We start from the raw sequence: 24,159 nt of genomic DNA on the forward strand, positions 1-24,159 counted from the left end.
AAGGTCGTACCCGTGGGAGGGAAGATTTCTTCTGAACCTCTATGCAAACTTTAATTTGCTTAAAAAAAAAAACGAATGCTGATCATATATCAGGCTATCACTGTGAAGCAAAGGGATATGGATACTTGAGCAAGTTTTTTTTACCAAAATATTTGACGTGTAATATGCATAGGTATTATAGTCATGGCTATAAATATTGTAAAAATAAGTAAACGCCAAGTAATTCATTTTACATTTTATATATATCATCTGATAAGTGAACTTGAATTCTGAACACGCGAGACACGCACGGAGTCAACGAAACGTCTGACCGGCCGCCGCCGCCACCGGCGCTGGAATGGCATACGTGACTGGAGACTGGAGCGCGGAGCAACATAGCGGCAGCGGCGCGCCGCGCCTGCGCACGCCGCGCCGCTGCCGCCACGTTGCTCCGCGCTCCAGTCACGTACGCCACTCCAGCGCCGGTCAAGAAATTTGATTGGTCTATTTTCTTATGTAAGTGCTTGTAGACCAATCAATTTTCTTATGTATATGCTTATGCGCTTATGCAAGTTTATGTGGATATACTATAACTTATTGCACCAGTGTAATAGTGCAGCTAAAAAGAACATCGCCTAAAACGAAATTTCAATGTATGTAATTCATTGTCTCTGATCTAATCTTATTTCCCAAAAAGCATTAATAATTTTTATCCACGTTAATAAAATAATTTTGTATTATTTGACAACTTGGACAGAGAATTACTTGACCAATCAGGACCAATTGTGTAAAAAAATACGCATCTGGTTTCTGGGGAGTTTCGATTTCTGAGGCATGCGTGCTCAGAATTATCACTGGAGAATTTCAAAACGCGACGACCAAGATGATAAACAGAACTTCGTATCACGTCTCGTGGTCTCGTGAAATCATATAATTTTCGTTTCTAGATATAGTGCCATTGAGAAGCCCGAGAATATTAATTTAAAAACCAGGTGAACTAGTGTGTCGAAGGATCATAAACGCTGAAAACGAACTTCAGCGTGTGTGAATGCAGTTTTCGCGAATCAAAATTTCACAGAGGATTGCTTACAGACCGCTCGACGATGGAGCTCAATGAGCTGGAACGATCTGTGAAACAACTGGGTGTAGTGCTTGACGAGTTTCCGATCGGTGCGATATCACTGGATGACTTTAAGCCGATCGAGGAGAAGATCCGGGAGACCAGGGAGTCACTGAAGCACCTGAACGCCAGGTCGTTGATGCTTAGAGCAAAATACAAACGTATGTTGCTAGCGTAAACCATAATAAACTAAGATTTGAGACTGCACTGGAATTTAATCAATCAAAAAAGAAAACTAATCTCAAGTTTAGTAAAACGTTACATTTAGTAAACTTTGTTTTGATTGATCAAATTCCAATCTAATCTCAATCCTGTAGTCCGATTACAGCTTTACAGAATGCGCTGTAATTTCAATTAAAAATACCTCATTCTGAAGTTTGTTTTATGTTACAGAATACATTGACACTGAACGCGAAGGAAGTGAGGATGATGCTGAAGACGCATTGTTGAGCGTTGTGAGCGACACTCTCTTAAATGCCAAGACTGTCAAGTTGTGCCTTCACAGTACCACCATTCAATCCATCCTCAACAATAAGGAAGGCAATGCCGAGGATCAAAAGTGATTAATTATAGTCAGATTGACACCAATGAAAGTGTTGTAAAGAAATATAATCTTAATTTTGCTCACTCCTAGGAAGCTCTATACTTACATGAATAAACTGTTCACTCTCAATGACAATGTTATGGCCATTCAGAAAGAGATCGAAAAAGCATCTCAGGAGCAGTTGGACCTAAAATTCGAATGTCAGAAGGCGTTGTTTGATCATAAAAATTTTCTCAAGGAGCAGGAGCGGCTGCAAAGTGAAAGATTGCAAAAGACTTACCCTGAGATTGTAGAGTGAGTAGAGATCCGACGAAACTCATGCCTCTTGTCAAATATTATAGTGTTAAAAAAATTTTTTTTTAGAAATAAAGATAAAATGGAAAGAACCATACGGAAAATTAATATAATGAAGAAACTCATTAGGAACTTTATAGCAGTATCCAGTCACATGCTAGAGAAGGAGCCTATACTAGTGGAAATGTTGGAAAGACACAGGGACTTGTTAAACGTCGAAACAATAATGAAAATGTCACAGAGTAATGAAGAGAGTACGTAGGAAATTTCATTAAGAATGTTTCTTTCCCTTTTTTTTTACTTACTAAGTATGATAGACACAAAACATTTATAAGAATAAGCTTTCACGCAAGTCTTAGTGTCTTTTTCTTTTTCCTTCCACAATCTTTTCTTTTGTTTTTAAAGATCTATTAAAGCGGCCAGATCGTTTTGTATAAATTAATCGTTAAACAAAGCATAGTTAATATTGTAATGTTAAGTTAAAAATTATGTCATGTGATAATCACAACTTATATTTAGTAAAATCGCTATAGAGGGAGAGAGATATACATATTCATTTTATTAGAATTTATATAGTTGAGACTTGTTTTTTACGCATAATTATAATTTGTTATATTATTATATAATAATAATAATCCTTATCAATTGCCGATAAAATGCAAATGTGAGTTTTTTTATGGTTCGTATATAATATTATGGTATATATATATATATATATATATATATATATATATATATATATAATATATATATATCATTCAGTCTCGTTTTATATACATATATATGTGTCAGTGTTTTTTTAATGTAGACCACTCTCCTTTTTCACACCCATATACATGTATAGGAGTGCGTGTAAACATATAATTTTCATTATGATAGTTCTAAAACAATTTAATCGTTATACACATAAGTTTACTCGCGATTTCAAATAGATCAGTTCAGAAAACGAGTAGAAAGAAAACAAATCTACTTGAAAGGAGCAGCTTTGAAGCGGCGTGGAACTTTATTTAGGAATATAATATTCTGAGATTAACTTTATGTTATTACGGAGTAACGTCATCTTGTATGTACTTAAAATGCTTCAACAAATTCGTACCTGTACAAATATTATTTCATTCCCATTTCATTAACTTTCTCGTAAGTGCGCATCTGTTTTCAATGGCACTTTATATAAATTATGTAATAAAGAAAAATGATAAGGATACTAATGTATAACAATATCGCAGTAAAATTGAATTTTTTATTGCAAAAAGAAATGTTTACTTTTAAGATAATAAAATGTTTTATTTTTATTTTTTAAATATTTAAAGTTTTAAACAATGTTAAGATTTAAAATACTAAAAACGTATAATCTTTAAGTTTTAGTTTTAAAAGTCGTTAAAAATTAAAAAATTTTAAGTACTTAAAAAGCAATTAAAATATTTTAATATCTAGAAATTTAACATTCCTTTTTTTACTATTATAATGTGGTTATGTAGACAGACCGAAATAAATGTGTTAATTTCTTCTATCCTCTCTAGCCTTAATTTTTTCTTTTTGTGTCTACAAAAAATGCTAAATTTACGATGCATAATTCTAATTGTTTGTAACGTCAATTACGTCTTGTAAATCTCATGTTTTAATAAAATATCAAACACACGGATGCACGTATCTGTGTGAGCTGCCAATCCCATAAAAACGGCAATTTATTTATTATCGTAGCAATCAGCGATTTTATTGTTCAACAATTCGTCCATTAAAACAGTACGAACATATAGTAAGTCAAAAAATGTATACACATAAGCCTCACTACGCGAGAAACTATAGTGCTGATTAACTTAATGTCAGGAGTCTCCCATCATCTTTTCAACATCGCCAAATCGATGCAACTAAACACTCACAACACACGAAGAAAAACGCGCGATCATCCGATCTCTCTCTCTCTCTCTCTCTCTTTCATTCTTTACGCAACAAGATAATTAATTACGCAGCCTCGTTTTTTCCACAGATACGCATGACCACATTTATCGCTGTGTACACCGCTTTTCGATCAACGAGCCAATGGAATGAAAGACACCGAGAATATATCGGTCCTGGCCCGATCCTTCTACTCATCAATTTACAAATATACAAAAAAAAGAAGAAAAGGAAATGTGTCTTTCGAGCGGAGATGGTCGTTTTAGATTACAAGCCTTAATTCCCATTTTAAATGTGTTTGCAACAATCGTTCTCTCCGTGTAAGGTACGTATCTAAGGTAAGGTGTGTGGTGTTCTGTATTTAAGTTAAATGTTCCAGTGTCCGAACACTAAAAAACTTTTTATTAATCTCAAATACATGTTTATTATAATATTGAAATATAATTGTAATTTTTAAATATATATTTGCGACTATAATTAAATTTTAATATTATAATAAAAAAATTGAGATTAATATGAACTTTTATGTATAACCACATGTTCGGTTATTATCCAGGACGTATACTTTATGTTGTGTTGGTTTTGTGTGTGTGTGTGTGTGTACTGTTTACAATTTGAGGAGACCAAGACTTTTGCTCACAACCATACTTAACCAGCAGTCAGTCGTGTTGTATTAAAAATCGTGACTTTGCGCGCGCTCGCGCGCGCGCTTTGAAAAATCGGCTAAAAAACTACGGGCTAAACGTCCTTGCGCAACATAGTTGCACAGTGGAATTTATTATAATTGTGCCAGCACGGATTCCCCGGTGGCAGGACAGTGATATAAATATCGGAGACTTTCTCTTTCTCTCTCGCGCTCTCTTTGTCGCGTCTATGTGGACCTCTTACGCACACATGCACGCACGCATGCTGTCTTCATATCCGATCGGGAATTACAATTACATGTGCCGCTCGCTATTGGATTTATCACGCGAACAAATTCTATTCGCGAGGACAATTCGCGACAATTGCGGTTTAGCGTTTTATGTACAAGTACGGCAGATACGACTTGCGCGCTGAAGCTGCAGACCAGCCTTTACCGGGAGGATACGTCTCGGAGTAACGTTTCTTCTCGTCTTCGTTCTCTTTCCACGCGCGTCGCGAATATCATCCAGCATCAGGCATTCGTCGGATCACTCATTTCCGCGTCCGCTGAATATAAATGTAAAACGACTGATTGTTTCGATCGCCAATTGCGACGAGCAGTTACAAAAGAAAGGAACGCGATGCTCTCGGCGTGCGTCGGTACAAGGAAGATAATAGGAAAGAGAGAAAGGGAGGGAGAGAGAGAAAGATGAAGTCCCATAGAGAGAGTAGCTTATAATTCTCTATGATTTTTAAGCGTATCACTTTTCAAGAAGTTTCGACGGAGTGTGATTCTCTCCCTCTCTTCCATCTCTCGTTCGCCTTTTTATCGTACAAGAGTACGCACGGTCGAGTATACACTACAGTTCGTGTAGCTGCGTAAGTACATAGGTTTCCTGTTGTCGGATGCGCTTGACGGATATTTAAAGTATTAAACGTGGATACAACGTGGTGTACAGGCATATTACATAGTACGTATGCGCATATACTTCTCGGGAGTGGTTACGAAGTCGTCGGTCAGACTAGCGTGTAGGTGTGAACCATTGAATGTAACACAAGTTTTTTTCATACTCGCCATCTCCGCGCCTCTACTCATTCGATGTCACCGTTTACTGTGTTCCTGCAAAAAGACATAGACCTGAATTTAACTTTCTTTGGGCAAACAAGTAATATTAGTCTAACGGGAAATTCTCTGGCTGAGAAACTCTGAAAACGGAATAAATTTGTATGTTAATACTTAGAAACTTCTGTGAATTTATTTTATATAAAATAAATTGTCTTTGTTTTATATTTATCGGTCAAATATTTAACTTACTATTCAAAATAAATTGTATTTTTATATAGATTGTACTTTTAATGAAATTCGAGTTTGTCTTAATGTCAAAAATAAGTTCGCAAATCTTATTTTTTAAAACAATGATTCTAATTTTAAACTCTAAGAAATGTTATAATCTTCTATGGAATTTTTGTTCATGATTAAATTTAACAAGAGATTTTTGTTCAAAGTATCTTGAATTTAAATTTGAAACAATTAAAACTAATCAATAATAATCAAATATCCTTACTTGCTTATTTAATCCATATGGCTGTTGAGATCCTTGTTCGCCGTGATCTCCGGATTTTTCGTACGTATTTTGTCTCTTGGTCGCTTAAATGTTTCGTTGCGAACCATTACCAGAAAATCGCACGTGTCACTTCATGTAAATCCCTAGAAATGCCTCGCGACGATAAGGCTCTCTTCATCGCATCATGAAAAATAGTGAGATTAAATATACAGCAAAGTTCGTTACAAAGTGAATGTTTACGTTATTGCATGTATTCGATAATTCGTTCCTTCTGTATTTAAATCAATCTGTCTCGATAAAGATCACGTACATTCGGTTTCAGCTTTTTATTATTGATTCCGACGACATAGATTTTCATTTCAAGAACATCGAAATGGAATCAGGTGCGGACATACTATTGATTCTCTTTTTAATTCGTTAGTGGTTTTTTAAGAATATTCGAAAACGCGCATAGATTAAGAAACAAGAGCTGTCCGCGAACATCGCACTCTCTTCATAGAGATAATTCGTATCGAAAGAAACGCTTTTCTTTTCTGTTCCTTTTTTATAATTTTTTCTTTTTCCCTTTTTTTAAAATCGATACACACTGGTGTTGGAACACGAATCGACTGCAATGTCATATAATTTCGGCTATGTCACATAATTTTCTCGCATTTATGCGTTACTAAATTTTCATTATATATGCTATAGTCTACAGACAGAAAAAATCTTACTTCATCGATATGTTATGTAAAATGTAATTATTTCAACTGCTTATCGTGATAGATCACTCTCACATGATAATTTCGTTTTGAAAGACATGAAACCAAAAACTGATATTACTTTGAAAACCGTGTGCGAATTCCTTGCGCGATTTACGTCGAGCCGTATGTAAAAATTACGGATGTCAATTTATAAACGCGGGCAGATGGGGAATTATCATAATCATAAATGATACGCGAATGATATCGTATGATTGCGTTGAGATATTTCCAAAGAGATCATAGAGCTCGAAGAAATATTTTTTTACTCACAGCGAAATATTCTTTAATGGCTACGATCTGCAATGATAAGAACTCTCGTGCATCAATGATCTCCGTGTAGAAAAAATAGGCAGTGTACATAGATCAAAGAAATCATTTCGACAATTAACGCATTGGGATAGTTGAAACTTTAATATACATATGATTCCCTATGATATATGTAACTTAAAATTGAAGTTATATATTTATACGGAAAGGTCTCGTATATATACCACAAATGCATCCTAATAAATATTCCAATGCATCATTCCGTGTTATTTTTTGCACATTCCTTGGACAGTGAATTAAAAGAATCAAAATAAAAAATACCTAATAAAATTAGAGCGCAAACTTTCACTTTGTACATAGCACTATGTTCTCGCGATTCGCGCATGATTTATAATTTGTGGACGCGCGACAAGGGGCAAAATGAGAACACTTATTTACATATATCCGACGTCTCAATCCTGTATCTATGGACAGATGAAACGTGCATGACTATCGTAATCTCGTTCTTTTCAGTTTCATGCCTTTCAAGAGAATCATAATCAGATTTCGCGACACTCGAAATCACGATTGTAACAAATTCGGGAACGCGCTACGCTTGCTCATGTAGGGCTGTGAATACAATGAGATCTGCAATAGCTTAACAATTCGTTATAATTCACAGTTATATATGCGATCGCACGACGAGTTGCCGAATGTGTATCCATCGCACGACACAGCGATGTATTAAAAAGCGTCCCCGTGTTATAAGAAGAGAGTCGTAGGCACAAACAAAGTCTCTCAACATCGGTACATCAATTCCTTCTTATTCCTAATGCGGATGTGATCCGATTGGTTTCCCGATACTGAAACGTCACTGGCCGTCATTACAACCGACGACCGTTCTCAGTCAACAACGACAGTGTCAATACATTGATGACATCGATAACAACGTAATTGATAAACGCGGGTGTGTGGACAATGGGAATGATGATGATGATAATGACAATGGAAACGATGACCAACGACGATTATAATGACGATGACGATAAAGATGTTCAACATAATATAACATCACACACGCACACACACGCGCGCGCGCGCACACACTCACACACACACACACACACACACACACACACACACACACACACACACACACACACACACACAATAATAATAATGAAATAAAATAAAATAATGAAGGATAATTATTATAATAATAGTAATCGTAGTACCTAATAGTAGTAATGGTAGCAGTAGTAAATAGTAATAGTAGTGGATAGTGGGCAGCAACAAGATGAAATGTAATCGTGACAATAGTAGCAATAGTCTAATCGCACGAGGTCACTTTTCTTGGCTAAACGAGAGGATTTATTCAGTAAGTAGGTAATGGATTCGCTAACGTCTTGACTTGTATCAGTAGCTCAAGGCCACAAGGAATATTTATCAGCTCGTTCGTGAGAATGAGGGAAGGGAATGTGAATCGACAAATTATAAGACGCATATGAAATGCATTACAAAAGGTGGAACCATTGACTAAAGATATATATTGACCTTAATAAAAGTTTACGTGAAAATTTTTAATCATAGAATTAAATTTATCAGTTTATGAAAAGAGAAATCCATTACGTTTCATTAAATAAATATGCGAAAAACATGCAAATATCTTTTTAAATTTCATTAATTTCCATGTTATTCATTACATCATTATTTATCGCAAAAATACTATTAACAGATAGCCTGAATTTTTTCTTGGATTTCAATGCTTGACTAGGAACCAATAATTACATTTTCTCCGAGAAAAACTTCATATCGTAGAATATGTTATTAGCTATTTTCCATTCAGATGTGCTCTATTAAAAAATGAGTTGACGAAAAAAAAAATTCTGACTCAACAAGGTTTAATAAAAATCCGGCATCGATGTATGAAGTATCATTGATGTCCTCCTGTAGAATTTTAAGTCGACCGTGCTTTGATTGTAACACGTAGTCAAGATAATTCTAAATTCAATTCTCGCAAACAATACTGAGATTACTGTAGTGTTTCACTATAAGAGCGGGAAGCGAGTGTTTGAATCGTCAGCGAGTCCGCCTATTTATCGAAGAGATCAGCTCGATTGACCAGAGGAAAAGCAGCTTCATTCTCTTGATCTCGAACTCAATCGTGCAACCGTCCAATTAATGATAATAGCGACGACGGTAGTAGAATGGTTGTGTGATGGTAGTGGTGGTAGTGATAGTGATGATGATGATGATGGTGATGATGATTCAGTTCGACAGCGGCGGTGGCGTTGGTGTCGGTGTCATCGTGATGGTAGTGTGCAGCACCGAGTCTCGTGATGCAGATCGGCTGCCGACACGCAGTAGGGTGACGGCTTCTCTCTCAGGATCAGCGCCACCTGCGATACCACCTGCTGTACCTGTGCCCGTACGTGCTCCCGTTCCTGCGCCCCGCTTGCCAGTCCTTGACGTCGTGGCGACAGCTTCCACGGTCTCGTCGGCACTATTACCCGCGCACTGCACCGCCCCCCCGAGACCAACGGTAACGGACAGTCATTTCTGCCTTCCACTTTTCTTCTTCTTGCGCTTGAAGAAGCAACAGCATCTGGAAATGAAGCAAACACTAATAGGACTTAGAGTCATCTCCTTAGCAGCGTCTTTCGTTGATCAACACATCGAGCATGCAGCAAAAATGAGATAGTTGCATTTGGCATACGATTGTATGATATAGGGAAAAAAAAAGAAATTTGTTGATATCCCAGCAAGATACCTTATCTGATTGCGTGAAAATGTAGGCAATTATTTGTTATGTTATTCATGCAGTTGTCAATTTGATTTTATTAAAACTTGCACAAGAACGATAAGAACAGGAATAGGAACATCAGAAAAAAGAATGGAATATAGGAATATCCAAAATTATCAATATTTAATTACAAATATAAAGATATACATCGTTTTGATATTGTTAGTACAATATAATTGAGAAGGCGAGCAACTTGCTTAAATTATAAATAATAAATTTTTTTTTCGCTACCAGTGCATGAAAAATGGTTTTTTTCGTGTTACTTCACACAAAAGGACCAATATTTCGACGCACAGGTAACAAAAAATATTGTACGCGACATGTGTGGATCGACTTTTGCTCGCCTGTGCAGGACACACTCGCCTTCGGCTCATGTGTCCATATTTCGCACTTACGGGCAATTAGCCGATTTACCGCACTAGTTGGATAAATCTTTATTTTTAATGATCTGTGCTGTTTGACATAATATATGTAATATTTAAGTTTTTTCCATAAATAAATAATAAAAATATTTAATAATACAAAAAAATATATTTATTTTTTTTTACGACAATGACAAATAATTATCTTCACATTTTATCAAAACCAAATCTTTTCCCTATATTTTACTTAAAATGTGATTTACATTACAAAAATAAATAGCAAAATTTGTACATTATATAATTATAATATCTTTATAGAATATTCTAAAATATTATATCGCATACATATTTGGCTTATTGTACTTTTGTTCATGACATTGATTTTCTTATCATCAGTCTAATAGTAAAATTTCTACGCCAATAATCATTAATAACACATTTAAATATTATATTTTCTTCTTATATTGCGAAACAAAAAATCTTGAACTGACCATTTTAATTGGTGTAACAAACCTAATTCGGGAATGTGGATAGGATAAGTGCTGGAAATGTATGCTTGTAAAGAACGAAATGACAATTTTCCACACCGAGGACAACGTTTCCGTTTTAGTTGCATTACTTTTCTGAAAATAACACACACACATACACACACATGCATGGCTTAGATCGGACACTTTAATATTTAATTTAATTCATAAGCTTTTATACAGCTATATTTTTTATATTAAAGATATAAAGTTTATTTTTAATATCTTTTGATATGAAAGCTACTCTTATTTTTATTTTGATTTTACCACTCATCTTCATAGTCGAAATATACACGAATTTAGTTGAAGGTTTTCTCTCGAATAAATTTCACAAATAGAATTCAAGAATATTGTACATATAAATGCAAATGAAATGCAACAAAACATTCGCGGAATCTATCGGACAATTACAACTTTATCCATTTCTAAAATGTATCTGTTTTTAGATGAATAGAGAAACAAATTGCAATAAAACAAACTGCTACTAACTTGGTTTCGTCGATCATGTCCACTTCCTGAGGTGCTGTAATTGGTGTGTTGGAGTGACCAGCGGTCGGGTCATCGTTGGCCAGTTCTCCATTAGTCGATGATACCACCTATACACATCGTACAACATTATCGCAACATTATCATTATGAAAAACAGATTGTACATTAAAAGAGTTTCGCACAATTATATAAACTTTATGTTTTTCGGGTACTACTAAATATAAAAAACGGGAAAGAATCGCTTTTATATTCTACTTAGATTTAATGATAAAGTACACACATCGAAAATCAATTTATCCAAAGTCTACTTGCAAGATACACAAAAAAAGAACCAAGTAAGATCTTACGTGATAAAAGGGAATGGAGTGGGAGAGGAAAGGAGAGAATTTAACATAAGACAAGACTACTACTGGTACATAGATTCAACAAAGCAATATACTAAAGAAATGAAAAGAAGTGTAAGTGATAAACTCTAATCTTCCCCCAAAAGTTACATGGTTCGTACGTGGCGATGATACTTTGTTATTGCAAGTGCATATGGGAAGACAAGTGATCGTACTAATACCGGATTAGTATTTTATATTCAAAGAAAGAAGGTAAGTCTCGATCACAATCGACACAAAGACAACATGCCGCAACAAGTCAAATTGCACAGACTTCTAACTGACCATAATCCAGTGGTGCCTTGTCTAGAAATATAGAGCGAACAGTTTACTCTTGATAAATTGAGACATCTCGTATACGATGTTATGAGAGCGAGAGATAAGAGAGATGATAGGGAAGAACAATGGAGATATAATTTCGTCTTTATTAATATTTCAATCCTTCTGCATTGCGTAATATCTTTTTAATCTTAGAATTTTAATCTTAAGAATTTTACGCGGAGAAAAAGATATACGAAATGAGATTAAATATTTAATGTAGATTTAACGTATGAGTTTCAGCGTCTCGTTAGAAATCGCGTTTCTGTCGCGGAATTGCAAGTGAATCGGCAGTAAATAAGACACGAGAAGAGATGCAAAGTAAATTGAGAAAAAGAAAGAAGCTTCTGGAAAATCGAAAGAATGGCATGAGAGAGAAAGAGAGAGAGAAAGGAGAGGAAGGACGGAGGAGATGCGCGGATAAACTCACCTGTACAGAACCGTGCCTGTCAGCAGGTGTCAATGTACCACCGGCTCCTGATTGCTTCACATCTGGCCACGTGGTTCCCACCCCTTTACCGCCCCCACCTCCCACCCCTCCACCTGCCACATCCTGAAGGAACAAGCATGACAATTTCGCAATTGCGTCGCGTTAAACAACTCCGCGAATAAACACGAAGGACAGTAGAAAAAAAGAGATATCGAGAAAAGATTCGCGAGAGAAATCTCCTCGATCACGTAGCATGACGATTTATGATAACAAACGCGAAATCCGCGCATCAATAAAATTAATCTAATCCGATATTAATCTCTACACCAGGCGTGTGAAAATATAGTTCGCTCTCCGATTAAGGAGATGTATATAATTACATTTACGCGTTAAATATTTTTGTTGGATCAGCTACGAGGAAAGAAGCTACAAATTTTCTGGCTTCTAGCTTATTACTTAAGCCGCTCAACTACTTAAGCTTATATGACAAAATTTCTTCGTGCATGAGTTTATCGTTATCGTAGGTCTTGAATTGAACATATCGCCTGGCTACGCGACTTCGTCACGGTCCATCATCTATTTTTAGTCACTCTAATAACGTTGCGCGACAGAAAATTTATTGCCACTATCAATCTGTTAATCGTCTATTGATTTGAAAAGGCTCTGTCGAGTTCATCGAGTTCACGCTCCACGATCATTAAGCCTCGCACGACCTTGTTTTACGAGCAGAAAAACATTAATAACGCGTATTATAAAATGTGACCGCGGGTATCTTTCCGACTATATAGTCATTTCTCTCCGTGCTGATAAGATAAAAGCATGCATGAAGAAGTCGTTTCATCGAGCGTAACTTAAGGATGGCTTACATATCGGCCTTGCAATTCGAAGCGAACCTCATCCATCGTGAGGATCACATCCTCCTCAAAATCATCGTACTCCTACAAATTGACGCCATCATATTCGCGTTGGATTACATGCTGAGGGAAACCGGCGTATAGGCTGCGCGTGTTTTCGGTTTTTTTTTCTGCATTTAATATCGGTGCGCCGGTATCTTGGCCGAAAAAATTTGTTCGATCTGTATCTCTACTGTACTCGAGATAAACAAGAGAATTCTGAATCAAGGTCGTTGTTAAAACTCTGTTTTTCGGTTCTTTCGCTACTGAGGCGTGTATCCATGCGGTTAACTCGAATGAGAAAAAAACAAATGGGCTACACACGTCCATGCTTTTGGCTTAGAGAGAAAAGAAAAGATATAAAAAAAATGGAAGGAAACAAAGAATACCTTGTATGCGGCGGGATGCCGATCGCGATTCGGTGATACGACGATCTCCTGGCCGGTTTGAAGCGATCCGACAGGCGTGGACTGTAATGAAAGAGAAAATGTTTTGTTTTATATACATGTGTAATAGACGAAAGTTTGTAATGAGCGCCATTATCGCGCGTTTTTACTATAATTTCATGAGGTACATAAATAACATACTTGAAGCTGAAAAGCGGAGAGACAGACAGACTTATTGACACGGACTATGCACTTTAATTTACGCTTAACAGAAGACCTGTGACATCACAATCACATTAGATCCCTGTGTACATAAGGCCAGTCGGCCATGACAAATGATAACGATTAGTTAGTATATTGTGACAACGTAATACTTTACTACATGAACAATTTCTGATATATGATTATATTGCAACGCGGAAAGATATCGAAGCTCAATTACACGCCAATAATCTGTCGTGAGAACTGTCGCCACGCGAGAGCGACATCACCAACCTTGTCGGACTTAGTTTTGCCAATATGCGAGGGGGCCGCTATCCGCAATGCTCTCATGTTCTCGAAGTTGGATGGCTAGAGATAGTGCATTGAGAAGGGAGGCAGCATGCAAACGTTAAAAATCAAATGTGAAACTGCTCTTCGGTACCATACAGCTCTTTGTTGCGGGTCTGTTAGAATATAGACGGGCGATTTACTTACCCAGTTATTAGTTAATCTTTCCTCGACAAATTATTATTTTAAAAAATTACGACTATCAAAAAATTGAAATAATTTGGAAGAAAGAAAAAAAGATAAACGATATCGACTTTTATTTTTACAATTTTTGCCTTTCAAACATCAATAATATTTTGATGAAAAATGCTTCGTAAAGATTTTCTAATTATATAAGATTGTTCACACAAATAAGTGACGCAAATGATAAAATCCCCGTTTCTTTTTTCATTGAACAGAAAAATATTTAGATAACATCAATCCAAGATCACGATTTAGTCGTCGATTCGTTTTCTCTTATTGAAGCTACGTTATCACCAAGGTTTCTCAATATAACAAACAAGTTAACATGCATACATTGACATTACTGTTTTTGCGGATTACGGATAAAGAGTAGTGCATGAACATTCACCGAAGCTTTTGCAAAAGCTCTTTGTATGACATGAATAAATAAAGTAAGGGTCGTCACAGTCATTTGACACGTACCATCGTTTTGCCAGTCCAGTCAAACTCGCCGTCATTAACGAAGCCACGTCTCTCGTACAGATCTTGGAAGAGCTTCCTCAAGTACTCGTAATCCGGTGTCTCGAAGAAGTCCAGTCTGCGTACGTAACGCAGGTACGTAGCCATTTCCTCAGGATGACCGTCGCAGAGCACTTCGATCGGCGTTGCTCGTTTCGTGTCGCCGATCTTTTGGTAGCGCTCCTTCAGCGTGTCAGCTTTTAGTCCTTGCCACGGCAGGCTGCCGCGCAGGAAGTACATGAACATGTGGCCTAACGCCTCTAGATCGTCCCTTCTACTCTGTTCTGTTTATGGAAAATATTTTTCATATACTCTACATATCTTTCGGTATAATGGAAATTTTTATTACGTGCTCACATTAGAAGATATGGAATTTTAGAAAAAAAAAAAGACAGAAAACGCGTTAAAAAGTAATTTAAGATGACTTGGATCCTCAGCAGTACTACAAGGTATATCACAGTAAGATGTCTGTATAATTTCACATTTAAAAGATTATTAAATAATTTTAACTTGTAGTACTTGAGATTTAAAAGACAACATAATATCTGCTGAAGATTAAAGCACTCACTGCGCTTTCTTCCGCACTAGCGATAGCTTAGAGCACGTAGACAATTCATTATGTGGCGCAACATACATACATATACACACAAATACACTTGAAACAAAAGTAAATGTTCGTTACCTTTGCCGAGATGCGTGTTAATGCTCATGTAACGCGCTGTGCCGGTGAGACTCTTGTGTTCCCGATATGGTATATGCTTATTCGTCTCCAAGTCTATATACTCTTTGGCTAGTCCAAAATCGATTATGTGAATGATTTTTTCCCGCTTGGTAGTGGATCGTCCTATCAGAAAATTTTCCGGCTTGATGTCGCGATATATCAAATGCCGACTATGAACGTATTCTATCCTATGGAGCTATTGGAAAAAAGAAATATTAGTAGCAACAATACATTTTATTTTATCTAAAACAAAGCTAAAGATTTTTAGTCTCGCGATGCAAGTTATTGTTACAATAATTTTGAAATAACCTTTTATTTCATTTTTCATATTTAATTAATATATTGTGGAGATTTCAAACAAATTTTGTAGATGGTAAAAAGAAAAAGTTTAAGGATAGATAGCTAATAGCAGACGATTGATGTTTGTGGGATTCGTCGGACCTCAAACGACTCCAGTTTGGTGTCCGACCTCCGAAGTGCGGTGTTTGAGAGTTAGTTCTACGGACTGAAGTGTGTTGGTAATGCGACTTACGAGCTGTGTGGCAATGTTGAGAACGGTCTTGAGGGTGAACCTCCTCCCGCAAAGGTCGAAGAGATCCTCGAGGCTTGGACCAAGGAGCTCCATCACCAGGGCGTTGTACTTCCCACACGGGCCAAAGTAGTACACCTCCGGTATACCCTCTATATGTGTGTTATGAACTATACCGATCGACAAAAACAAATCACACCCCAGATCACCCCCAGTATGCGCGATGTTATTAGGTTTTGTCGTAACAGAACGCGTAAAACGAAATAAGAGCTGTATGACGGCCGTAGATCGGGTAGATATATAACTCCATGACGAAAGGTCTTCGTTAACAACGTGTTAAAAATACGCGTGAGGATACATGTCATGTTTTTCTGATTAATTCATCGTATGACGTGGAGCACGTAGCGCGAGGAGAGAAAGAAAAAGTATACGATACGAGGAGCTCGCACGAAAGTTTTTGCATGTTCCTGAACCATTGGTATTTCGCAAATGTTTTTTTACCACCGACCGACTTTGCAGAATTTGTAAAGCTTCCAACAGAACGTAATTTAACGCTTTAAGCTTCGGTGTTACATCACAATTTCTTAAATGAATAATTCAGAAGTATGTTCCCAGAAGTGGGAATAATTATAGAAGTAATGACAAGAAAAAAATATGACAAGATTGACGGGATACGTCGCTGTGTTTATCAAATGTATTGGACTACTAGACGTTCAATACTCCACGCTATACTATACACATGGAAAATAAAGTTGCGACAAATGATGACCTTGATATTTGCGTTATGAAAAAATCGACTTGAAATTGACCAAAGAATTAGCCATTAAAAAATAATGCGGGACGATCTACATATATGAAAAATGCGATACGTTTATATCTCCGAGTATGACATGCGTGCTATACATTTCCGATACAATCATCCGATACAATCGCAATTCGTGACGCTAATTTGTCTCGAGCATTCGGGGCGTGCAGAAATCATATATACTTACAATTATTTAATATAAGATTTAGTTCGGATCGTATGAAAGTTGAGGTAAACTACGTGTCATATCGCGTCACAAATTGCACAAAGTCGATTTAAACTGCCGCCGGACTATTTTCTCGCAGCGTCATCGACGAAAGATTAACGACACTCTGGAGTATCGCGAATGTTTATTTGAGAGTTATCGATTTATCTTAGGTGTCGTCGAATTAATAATCTACCTTCTGCTTCTCCGCCACTCTTTATAAATGTCTCTATATATTTTAACATGAATATTTTCGTTTTTTTTCTTTCTATGTCATTTTATTTTTTTGATAATTCAATTTTTTTTTATTCTCTAATTTCGCTTTACTGTATTTATGAATTTATTCTTTAATTTTATTGTATGAAGTCTTTAATGAGATATATATATATATATATATATATATATATATATATATATATATATATATATATAGCATGAAAGTGATACTCACCATGTGTACCTAATAATTTGTAAAACCTATATTCTAAATGTAGCTGTGGTGCCTTTGACTTCATTGGTTCCTGCAACAGCAAAAGAATAAAGAGCCTGTTAGTGACAATTGGCTGAGTTTTTCATGCAAGTTACACGTGATTCTTACTCACCATTTTAATTGCTACGTGCTCACTATTATACAGGTTCTTCCCTGTAAAGAGAAAGAAAAATCGATAAGTCATTACAAATGACATGATAGTGGGAGAAAGGGTACAAGGATAAATTATAACGGAGAATTCCTGAGGGTTAAGCGCAATTTTCCCTTCTAAAATAGCTGATTCAATTCGCTGTACAATGGCGCATTAATACTATTGCTACGTGATGTTTCATGGATTACGTCCCGATGACAATATGATTGCGCGATAATTAAATGCCGCGCGATAGCTTGGCTGTTACTGATTGCAGTCAACGTGAGAAAATTAGATCGTCGAGATCGGCCTGCGGTACACGCGGTCACTGTGGAATTATGGTCGTCGACTATGAAATGCTCGCGCAAACTTATCGAGGGGATGTTCCATTTAACACAATCACGTGTACAGCAATTAATCCGATAATTTGCAATGTGCGTTGGCTAGGAATAAAGCTGCAAGAATCGCGATACTAAGAAATGTCAAGTAAATTTATAACTTACAATTGTAAGTGCCAATAAGAATAAATTTTTGACAAAGTATTGAGTATTATTTGATATATATCGAGTATTATTTCATCAATATCATAATACATATTGATAAAAAGGCAATGATATCAGTAAGAACTTCTTTCCCTCAAGTATTATAAATTTGTTGCAAAAAAGAACTTTAGCTAGAAATTAAATCAGGATTTCCAAATTTTTCAGAAAAAGTAAAATCTTACCAAACTTTGACTGCTTCTTAATCATTATTATTAAATTAATTATCAATTTAATACCGTGACATTACTATTCTTACTGTTCAACACGACTGTGTTTCAAGACCGTAAATTTATTTGAAGCGCAGTTTAATGAACTTGAAAATGTATATAAAATTACACAAGAGAAATATTAGCACGAAGATCCAGTTATAATCGAATAACGCCTATCTTTAATTATATAGTTGTGTTTTCACATATAGGTCTATGCTCTCCTATTATTATCTAATCATTTTCCTTAAGAATACAAAAAAGAATAATGTTATATACGTCAAATTATAAAACAGTTAATATCTTTCAGGATATTAAATGATACTATTTTATGTCACGTTAATTATCAAATTAAAACTGCTTCCATTACAAATCGAAATAACAATGTAAATATAAAACAAAAAATAAAAAGTATAATACAATTGTAGTATACATCTCTGTAAAAAGTTCTCTATTCTCTACAATAAAGCATTTCTATCCTCTAGTGTACAGGAAGAACATTTTTGAAGATAATATCCAGCAGTTAACACTAAATTTAATTTTACAAACATATGCTATATGTAGAGCTGTAATCTACACGTGGCTTATGGAGAAATGACGAAGTAGTCAGTTTCCTTGAATGCTACAGAAGCCGGCTAAAGCACAAAATTCAATTTTGTCGTGCACAAAATTCAATTTTATTTTGCAAAGGCTTCGCCACGAATCTAATAAATGAGACGCACGTGTACTATGCAGTGTGTTTTCTTTTTTCGCTAATAAGCTAAGGATCATCGAACGTCGAATGAATAACACAACAACGAATAGCAACAAATAGCATGTTATCGAGTTGCATGATAATATTCAAGGAAACTAGAATTAAATTTAAAACAAGCAAAGTTAGCTTAAAAACTGTAAACAGTGTATAATGAAGATATGAAAAATATACAGAAAATATACAGAAAAGCTACAAATCGTGAATCCTTATCATTTAATCCTTCGAATCCTTTCTCCTCGGGATTTACCTAAAAAAATCGAGAATTTTAACTCTTAAAATTATCAGCACGGCTAGAATATGTTTTTCTTTTTTTAAGCGAGCTAATGTATAGAGCGTTTCTCGCCGTTCATATTCGCGAGCAGTCCCTTATCCGGATAACGCTCGGTAGCCGTAAACCAACGACGAGGATAATGTCACGCGTCGTTGACGCTACTTGACGTCCAGGTAAGAAAAATGAAGCACTCGGGGGGCCTCGTCGCTCGAACGAAAGCACATTCCTGCGGCCACTTGCGCACCTACCTACCTACCTACCTACCTACCTACCTGCGGAGACATAAAGGATGCGGGCCGGAACGCACGAACGCACGAATCAACGAACGAACGAACGAACGAACGAACGAAACTCTTCGCCAGAAGCGAAGGTCAATGACTCGCTCGCTCGCTCGCTCGTGCGCGCGTACGCGCGCGCGTTCTGCAATTAGCGGTTCGATACTTTCGCGGTAATTAGCGCGACGGCCGCGCTTCTTCCGCCGCATTAAGTCCCCGCTCGCTCCGCTCTGTGTCGTCGATGCGCGCCGCCGATTATTTCGGATAGAGATGGCCACGCCCTTGTACATAGGACCAGCTGTCGACCCGGCAATCGCGGAGGATCCGTGGCTTCCTCGGCAGAAAGCAACAATACCTCACAACGATTGTAGACAGAGATGTCAATATATCCTTCGAGCAGTCGCGCAACACGGTCACGCGACTTGCCCAATCTTTCCCTTTGAATTCGCGCACTTTCTATGTTTTTTTTTAATATTAATTATAACGGTGATTCTCGGAGGAAATTAAAATCGAAGCGCCGATGATAGTGGCAGTAACGGTGACGATGTAAAATAGATTGTAATTAGCAAGCAACATCAGTTGCAATTCATTATATTACTTTTACGTGGTCTTATCAGAGTGATCTTTCTCAAGCCTTCCGCGCGTTAGTTTTGTTGTACACGTTTCCGCGCGCGCGGTTGTCTCCCCTTTATGTTATTATATAAAATAAATTTCACGTTTTACAGTTGCCACCTCTAATTACAAGAATATAGATATATTGTAAGGAAATCAATGTTATTTAACCACATGAAAATTGTATACTTTCTCAGAAGTATTTTTGCTAAATGCATTTCTCACTCTAAATATCGAATCAATCATTTTTCCAAGTAGAGAAATAATAGCGAAATACAATTGTACGCGTAATAAATAGCTATACTGGATAATGACGTAAAACGAGTCCCGATCGATCGCGCAAAATAAAATGTTGCGTACGAAATAATGGTTGCATTTTTGCACGACACGTCCGAGGTAACTCGACGCGCGTTAAGGGAACGATCGATTGAACCCAGCCGTAAAGAGCCACCGAGAGGATCCTTTCATCGAGCGGCCGTTCTTCGTGGATATAACCAGTCTTACCGGTGCGAACGGGTGCCGTACGGCGAGAGCACGGGCAAAAATTGTCATACGACAGAGAGCGTGGAAAACTATCGACCTGACACCGAGCGCGAGTCCGTACGAGCGCGGCGGAGACCTGTCAGACGAAAAAAAGAAGACGTCGGAAAGGGTCGTCATATCCTGCCCGAGCGAGTACTAAAGAAAGCTAGAGTTCCTCTCGGATGTTAACAAGCTTATTTCGGCGAGATTGAGATAAGCAGAAGAATATGTAGACTCATCAGCCTCCAATGTGTCTCCAAAAAAACTGATGGAAAGTGAGAATAATATTTTCGAAAAATTTAAAACAATTTAATTTTCAAAGCCTTTTCGACCCTCTATAATTTTTTGTAAAGTTACACAAGTGGAACAAATGAAAGATTGAAATTTAAAGATTGAAAGCTATAGATATGTAACTTTCAAGTCACATGGGGTATAGGTTTAAATTCTTAAATATCTGAGCTCTCAAACATACGAAAAGTAATTAAGAATATATTTGTTCATATCGGTAATTTAATATCTCTCTTTTTTTTAAGTCGCTTCTTCGCAAATTTTAGTACGCCTTCGCTCTTCCATTTCTGCTTGTTTTCGGAAGGTCTTCTCTTTAAAGCTAAGATAAACGCTCTCCACTAATGCCACTACCATGGTGACTACTAATGGGAAATCCGACCCTGATCCCACCCCTTTCCGTTTTCTTTTCGCCCATGGTCTCGTCGTTCACCGTCTCCTCTCCCTCTCTCGCTTAATCTGCGATTAACGCACGAGCACACGGAGACAATGAGAAAGACAAAGAGAATGTTGAAAGGATTGTAGCCGGACAGGCATGAGAGGGGAGCGTGCGCCGCGGCGTGCAAAATGTACACACGACGCACATGCATCCCCCTTGCACGGCTTCGCCGAGGGTTATATCCCTCCCGCGACGTATGCACGGAGACTGCGCGCGTGGGAGGATTAACCCTTTCGCTACTCTGCATCTTCCGGAAAAGCATCCGGGAGAAAGTGCGTGACGCCTGGGGCATCTCGTCTACACTCCGCCTGGCTAGAATTGCAAAGCAGAGTAGCGAAAGTAAGAGGAAAAAAAAAAAAGAAACTGAAGAAACGGCATACATTGCAATTTTTTCAATAAAAAAATAGATCGAGCTCGCTTGTTCCTCTTTCTTAAAATGTTTTAACGCAAAGATGCTTTCATCAAAAAAATTACCTGTCGTAAACATTTTAATTCCTAACTGTGTTTTACGATCTATGTATTCGCGACAATTTATTGGCTATATAGACTGACGTCGAGGGATCAATTTAGACTAAAAATTATAGCTCTGACTTATTTTGACGATCCTATGCCAAGCTTCCAAGTTAATCGCACATCTTGAGGTAAGCCGAGACAGTTATAGCGAGATTAGATCACACGTATCGTAAGTACTTACGCATCAATGTATTTCATTTTGACGCTTGGCACGAATCCATCAAGGATAAATTTTCGTCCGAATACGCGTTCGTCGTAATCGTCGTAGCTTTGAGCGTACACAACAAATAAAAACTCAATGTTTTGTAAGAAAAATGTATTGGATGAAAAATGTAGTCTTTGAGAAAAATAAAAGATTTAAGAATTGTTCCATAATTTTTTTGGTATGCATTAAATGCTGTTTTACGTATCGCTCTTAGTGAATATTTCTTAAGATTGAACATAAATTAAATTAATATAAAACGATAAACAAATTAAAATTGTTTTAAATTGTAATATTGTTGAAATACTCTGAGAAATAATCCCGCGATACATCCATTCGTTCCGTTTCGCCGGTCGTTTCGGAACCATTTATTCTATTATTACGATGCTCCGGCTAATGACTCCAGTTACAGTAATATCTGCCGTCGCAAATTTCGGAAAGGATCGATAACGCGCGACGATCAAGCAGATTACGGGTCGTCGCTCAAGAAGCAAATAGACGTGAGCTGCAGTGTAATTATAAATAATTCAAATATTCCCATCCACTATTTCTACGGGAAATCGAGAGGTCAAAAAGTGCGAGTCTGCGTAAAAACTCCGTAATAAAAAAAACCCTGAGATGTTCAATTTAATTTTCACCTTGTAAGTCACAGTACTCGGTTTCTCGGTTCTAACGTGTCGAAAACCGATAAACTTTAAACTCATCGTCCTCCGTTTCTCAGGTACTTACATATTTACGAGAATACCGCCGCAGCATGTTAATTGCAAGAAAGCTACGCAAGTAGAATCCTATGCCTTATTACGGAGGTGATTAAAAAGAGCGCGTCATCGCGCGATTTCATAAGTCGTACGCACGTTTTATCAGAGATTGATAGCAGTTTCTGCGAAGAAGAGGTAATTGAAATCGCATCGAATCGTCTCGTTGTCGCAACGCGGTGCACAGTTACGCTCGAGATATTAAAATTGGTCTGCCGTCACCGCTGATTCACAACGACGATGATGTAAATAGATTATAAATAAAGCTTAACATTTAACACGTTTGTCATATCGATTCTTCATAGTTGCATTCAATTCGCATTCATTTACGATCGTTAAGTGTACAAACCTATATGGTTCGGGAAATACCTCGCCGTGAAAGCGTATACGCGAGGTTCTTTTGTTACCTAAGAGTCAGAGAACCTAAGTTCAGTTAGGTAACTAAACTTTGTCGTCGCTAAAGTACCCACAAGTAAACTTTCGACGGTATAAATAGTTTTGCGACGAGTGTCGCACCACTGTAAATTTGATATCGTTTCTCTTGATTGTTTCCTTTGACGGATTTTACGCACGTACTCGCACAATTATTTATTATTTCCATAAAGTATATTAACGTACTGAATATTTTATCGGTATTGAATAGAAGGAATGAAAGATGCAGATTTAGCGTAACAACATCGGCGCCGTTGCGTCACGAGGATGCTCCTGCGAAATCACAGTGAAAATACGGTCGTTAACAAGACCGAGAAAAAGGAACGGGAGCGAATAAAAGGCGAAATAATTTTTCCACTCGACGTATAAGTAAACGGACAAAATATCTTCAAAGAGTAGATAAACTACGCAAGAACTTGTAATATAAAACGGCGATAACTAATTATAATCATTACGAAGGAGAAATGATATGTAGAGTTACATGAAACTGTCATTAAGGATATTATCTTTCTCCATCTATCATTTCACGAACTACAAATAATATAATTACGCCATTATGTAAATAGCATAATATTTCTAATTTAAATCTTTCATCGATTCCATTTTGCTTTCGCAATATCCTTGGAGAAATAACGATTCT

General features: G+C 36.9%; 2 protein-coding genes across 13 annotated transcripts in view; one reads left to right on the forward strand and one right to left on the reverse strand.

Moving 5' to 3' along the window:
• The first annotated feature begins 818 nt into the window (after nucleotides 1–818).
• Nucleotides 819–11,429, forward strand: LOC105834879. Of its 4 annotated transcripts, none has more exons than XR_004964739.1 (7): nucleotides 819–971; nucleotides 1,072–1,260; nucleotides 1,493–1,658; nucleotides 1,734–1,937; nucleotides 2,007–2,191; nucleotides 3,925–4,158; nucleotides 11,150–11,429. XR_004964739.1 is itself a non-coding variant. In XM_012677704.3 (6 exons), exons 2-6 carry the CDS (start codon nucleotides 1,083–1,085, stop codon nucleotides 3,984–3,986), a joined length of 795 nt encoding a protein of 264 aa, XP_012533158.1. In that variant the 5' UTR covers nucleotides 819–971; nucleotides 1,072–1,082; the 3' UTR covers nucleotides 3,987–7,337. The 4 variants fall into 4 exon arrangements, 1 of the variants encoding a protein (XP_012533158.1); XR_004964738.1 differs by lacking the exon at nucleotides 11,150–11,429 and adding an exon at nucleotides 9,284–9,741; XR_004964737.1 differs by lacking the exon at nucleotides 11,150–11,429 and adding an exon at nucleotides 7,694–8,181.
• The window catches only part of LOC105835341 (casein kinase I), a 35,827-nt gene continuing 15,289 nt past the window's right edge, over nucleotides 3,622–24,159 (reverse strand). Inside the window, exons 2-12 of one of the 9 annotated variants that reach the window (XM_036292513.1) lie at nucleotides 17,694–17,734; nucleotides 17,543–17,612; nucleotides 16,085–16,251; nucleotides 15,514–15,748; nucleotides 14,790–15,115; nucleotides 14,097–14,171; nucleotides 13,605–13,685; nucleotides 12,323–12,445; nucleotides 11,193–11,299; nucleotides 6,023–9,616; nucleotides 3,622–5,577 (exon numbers count right to left, since the gene is read on the reverse strand). In XM_036292513.1, coding sequence (XP_036148406.1) covers nucleotides 9,565–9,616; nucleotides 11,193–11,299; nucleotides 12,323–12,445; nucleotides 13,605–13,685; nucleotides 14,097–14,171; nucleotides 14,790–15,115; nucleotides 15,514–15,748; nucleotides 16,085–16,251; nucleotides 17,543–17,612; nucleotides 17,694–17,734 — 1,277 coding nt within the window. In that variant the 3' untranslated portion in view covers nucleotides 3,622–5,577; nucleotides 6,023–9,564. Of the gene's footprint in view, nucleotides 9,635–11,192; nucleotides 11,300–12,322; nucleotides 12,446–13,604; nucleotides 13,686–14,096; nucleotides 14,172–14,789; nucleotides 15,116–15,513; nucleotides 15,749–16,084; nucleotides 16,252–17,542; nucleotides 17,613–17,693; nucleotides 17,735–24,159 lie in introns of all 9 variants that reach the window. The other 8 variants (XM_036292512.1, XM_036292508.1, XM_036292507.1 and 5 more) reach the window with 8 other exon arrangements.

Source organism: Monomorium pharaonis, chromosome 10 (assembly GCF_013373865.1).
Source record: "Monomorium pharaonis isolate MP-MQ-018 chromosome 10, ASM1337386v2, whole genome shotgun sequence".
Lineage (NCBI taxonomy): Eukaryota > Metazoa > Arthropoda > Insecta > Hymenoptera > Formicidae > Monomorium > Monomorium pharaonis.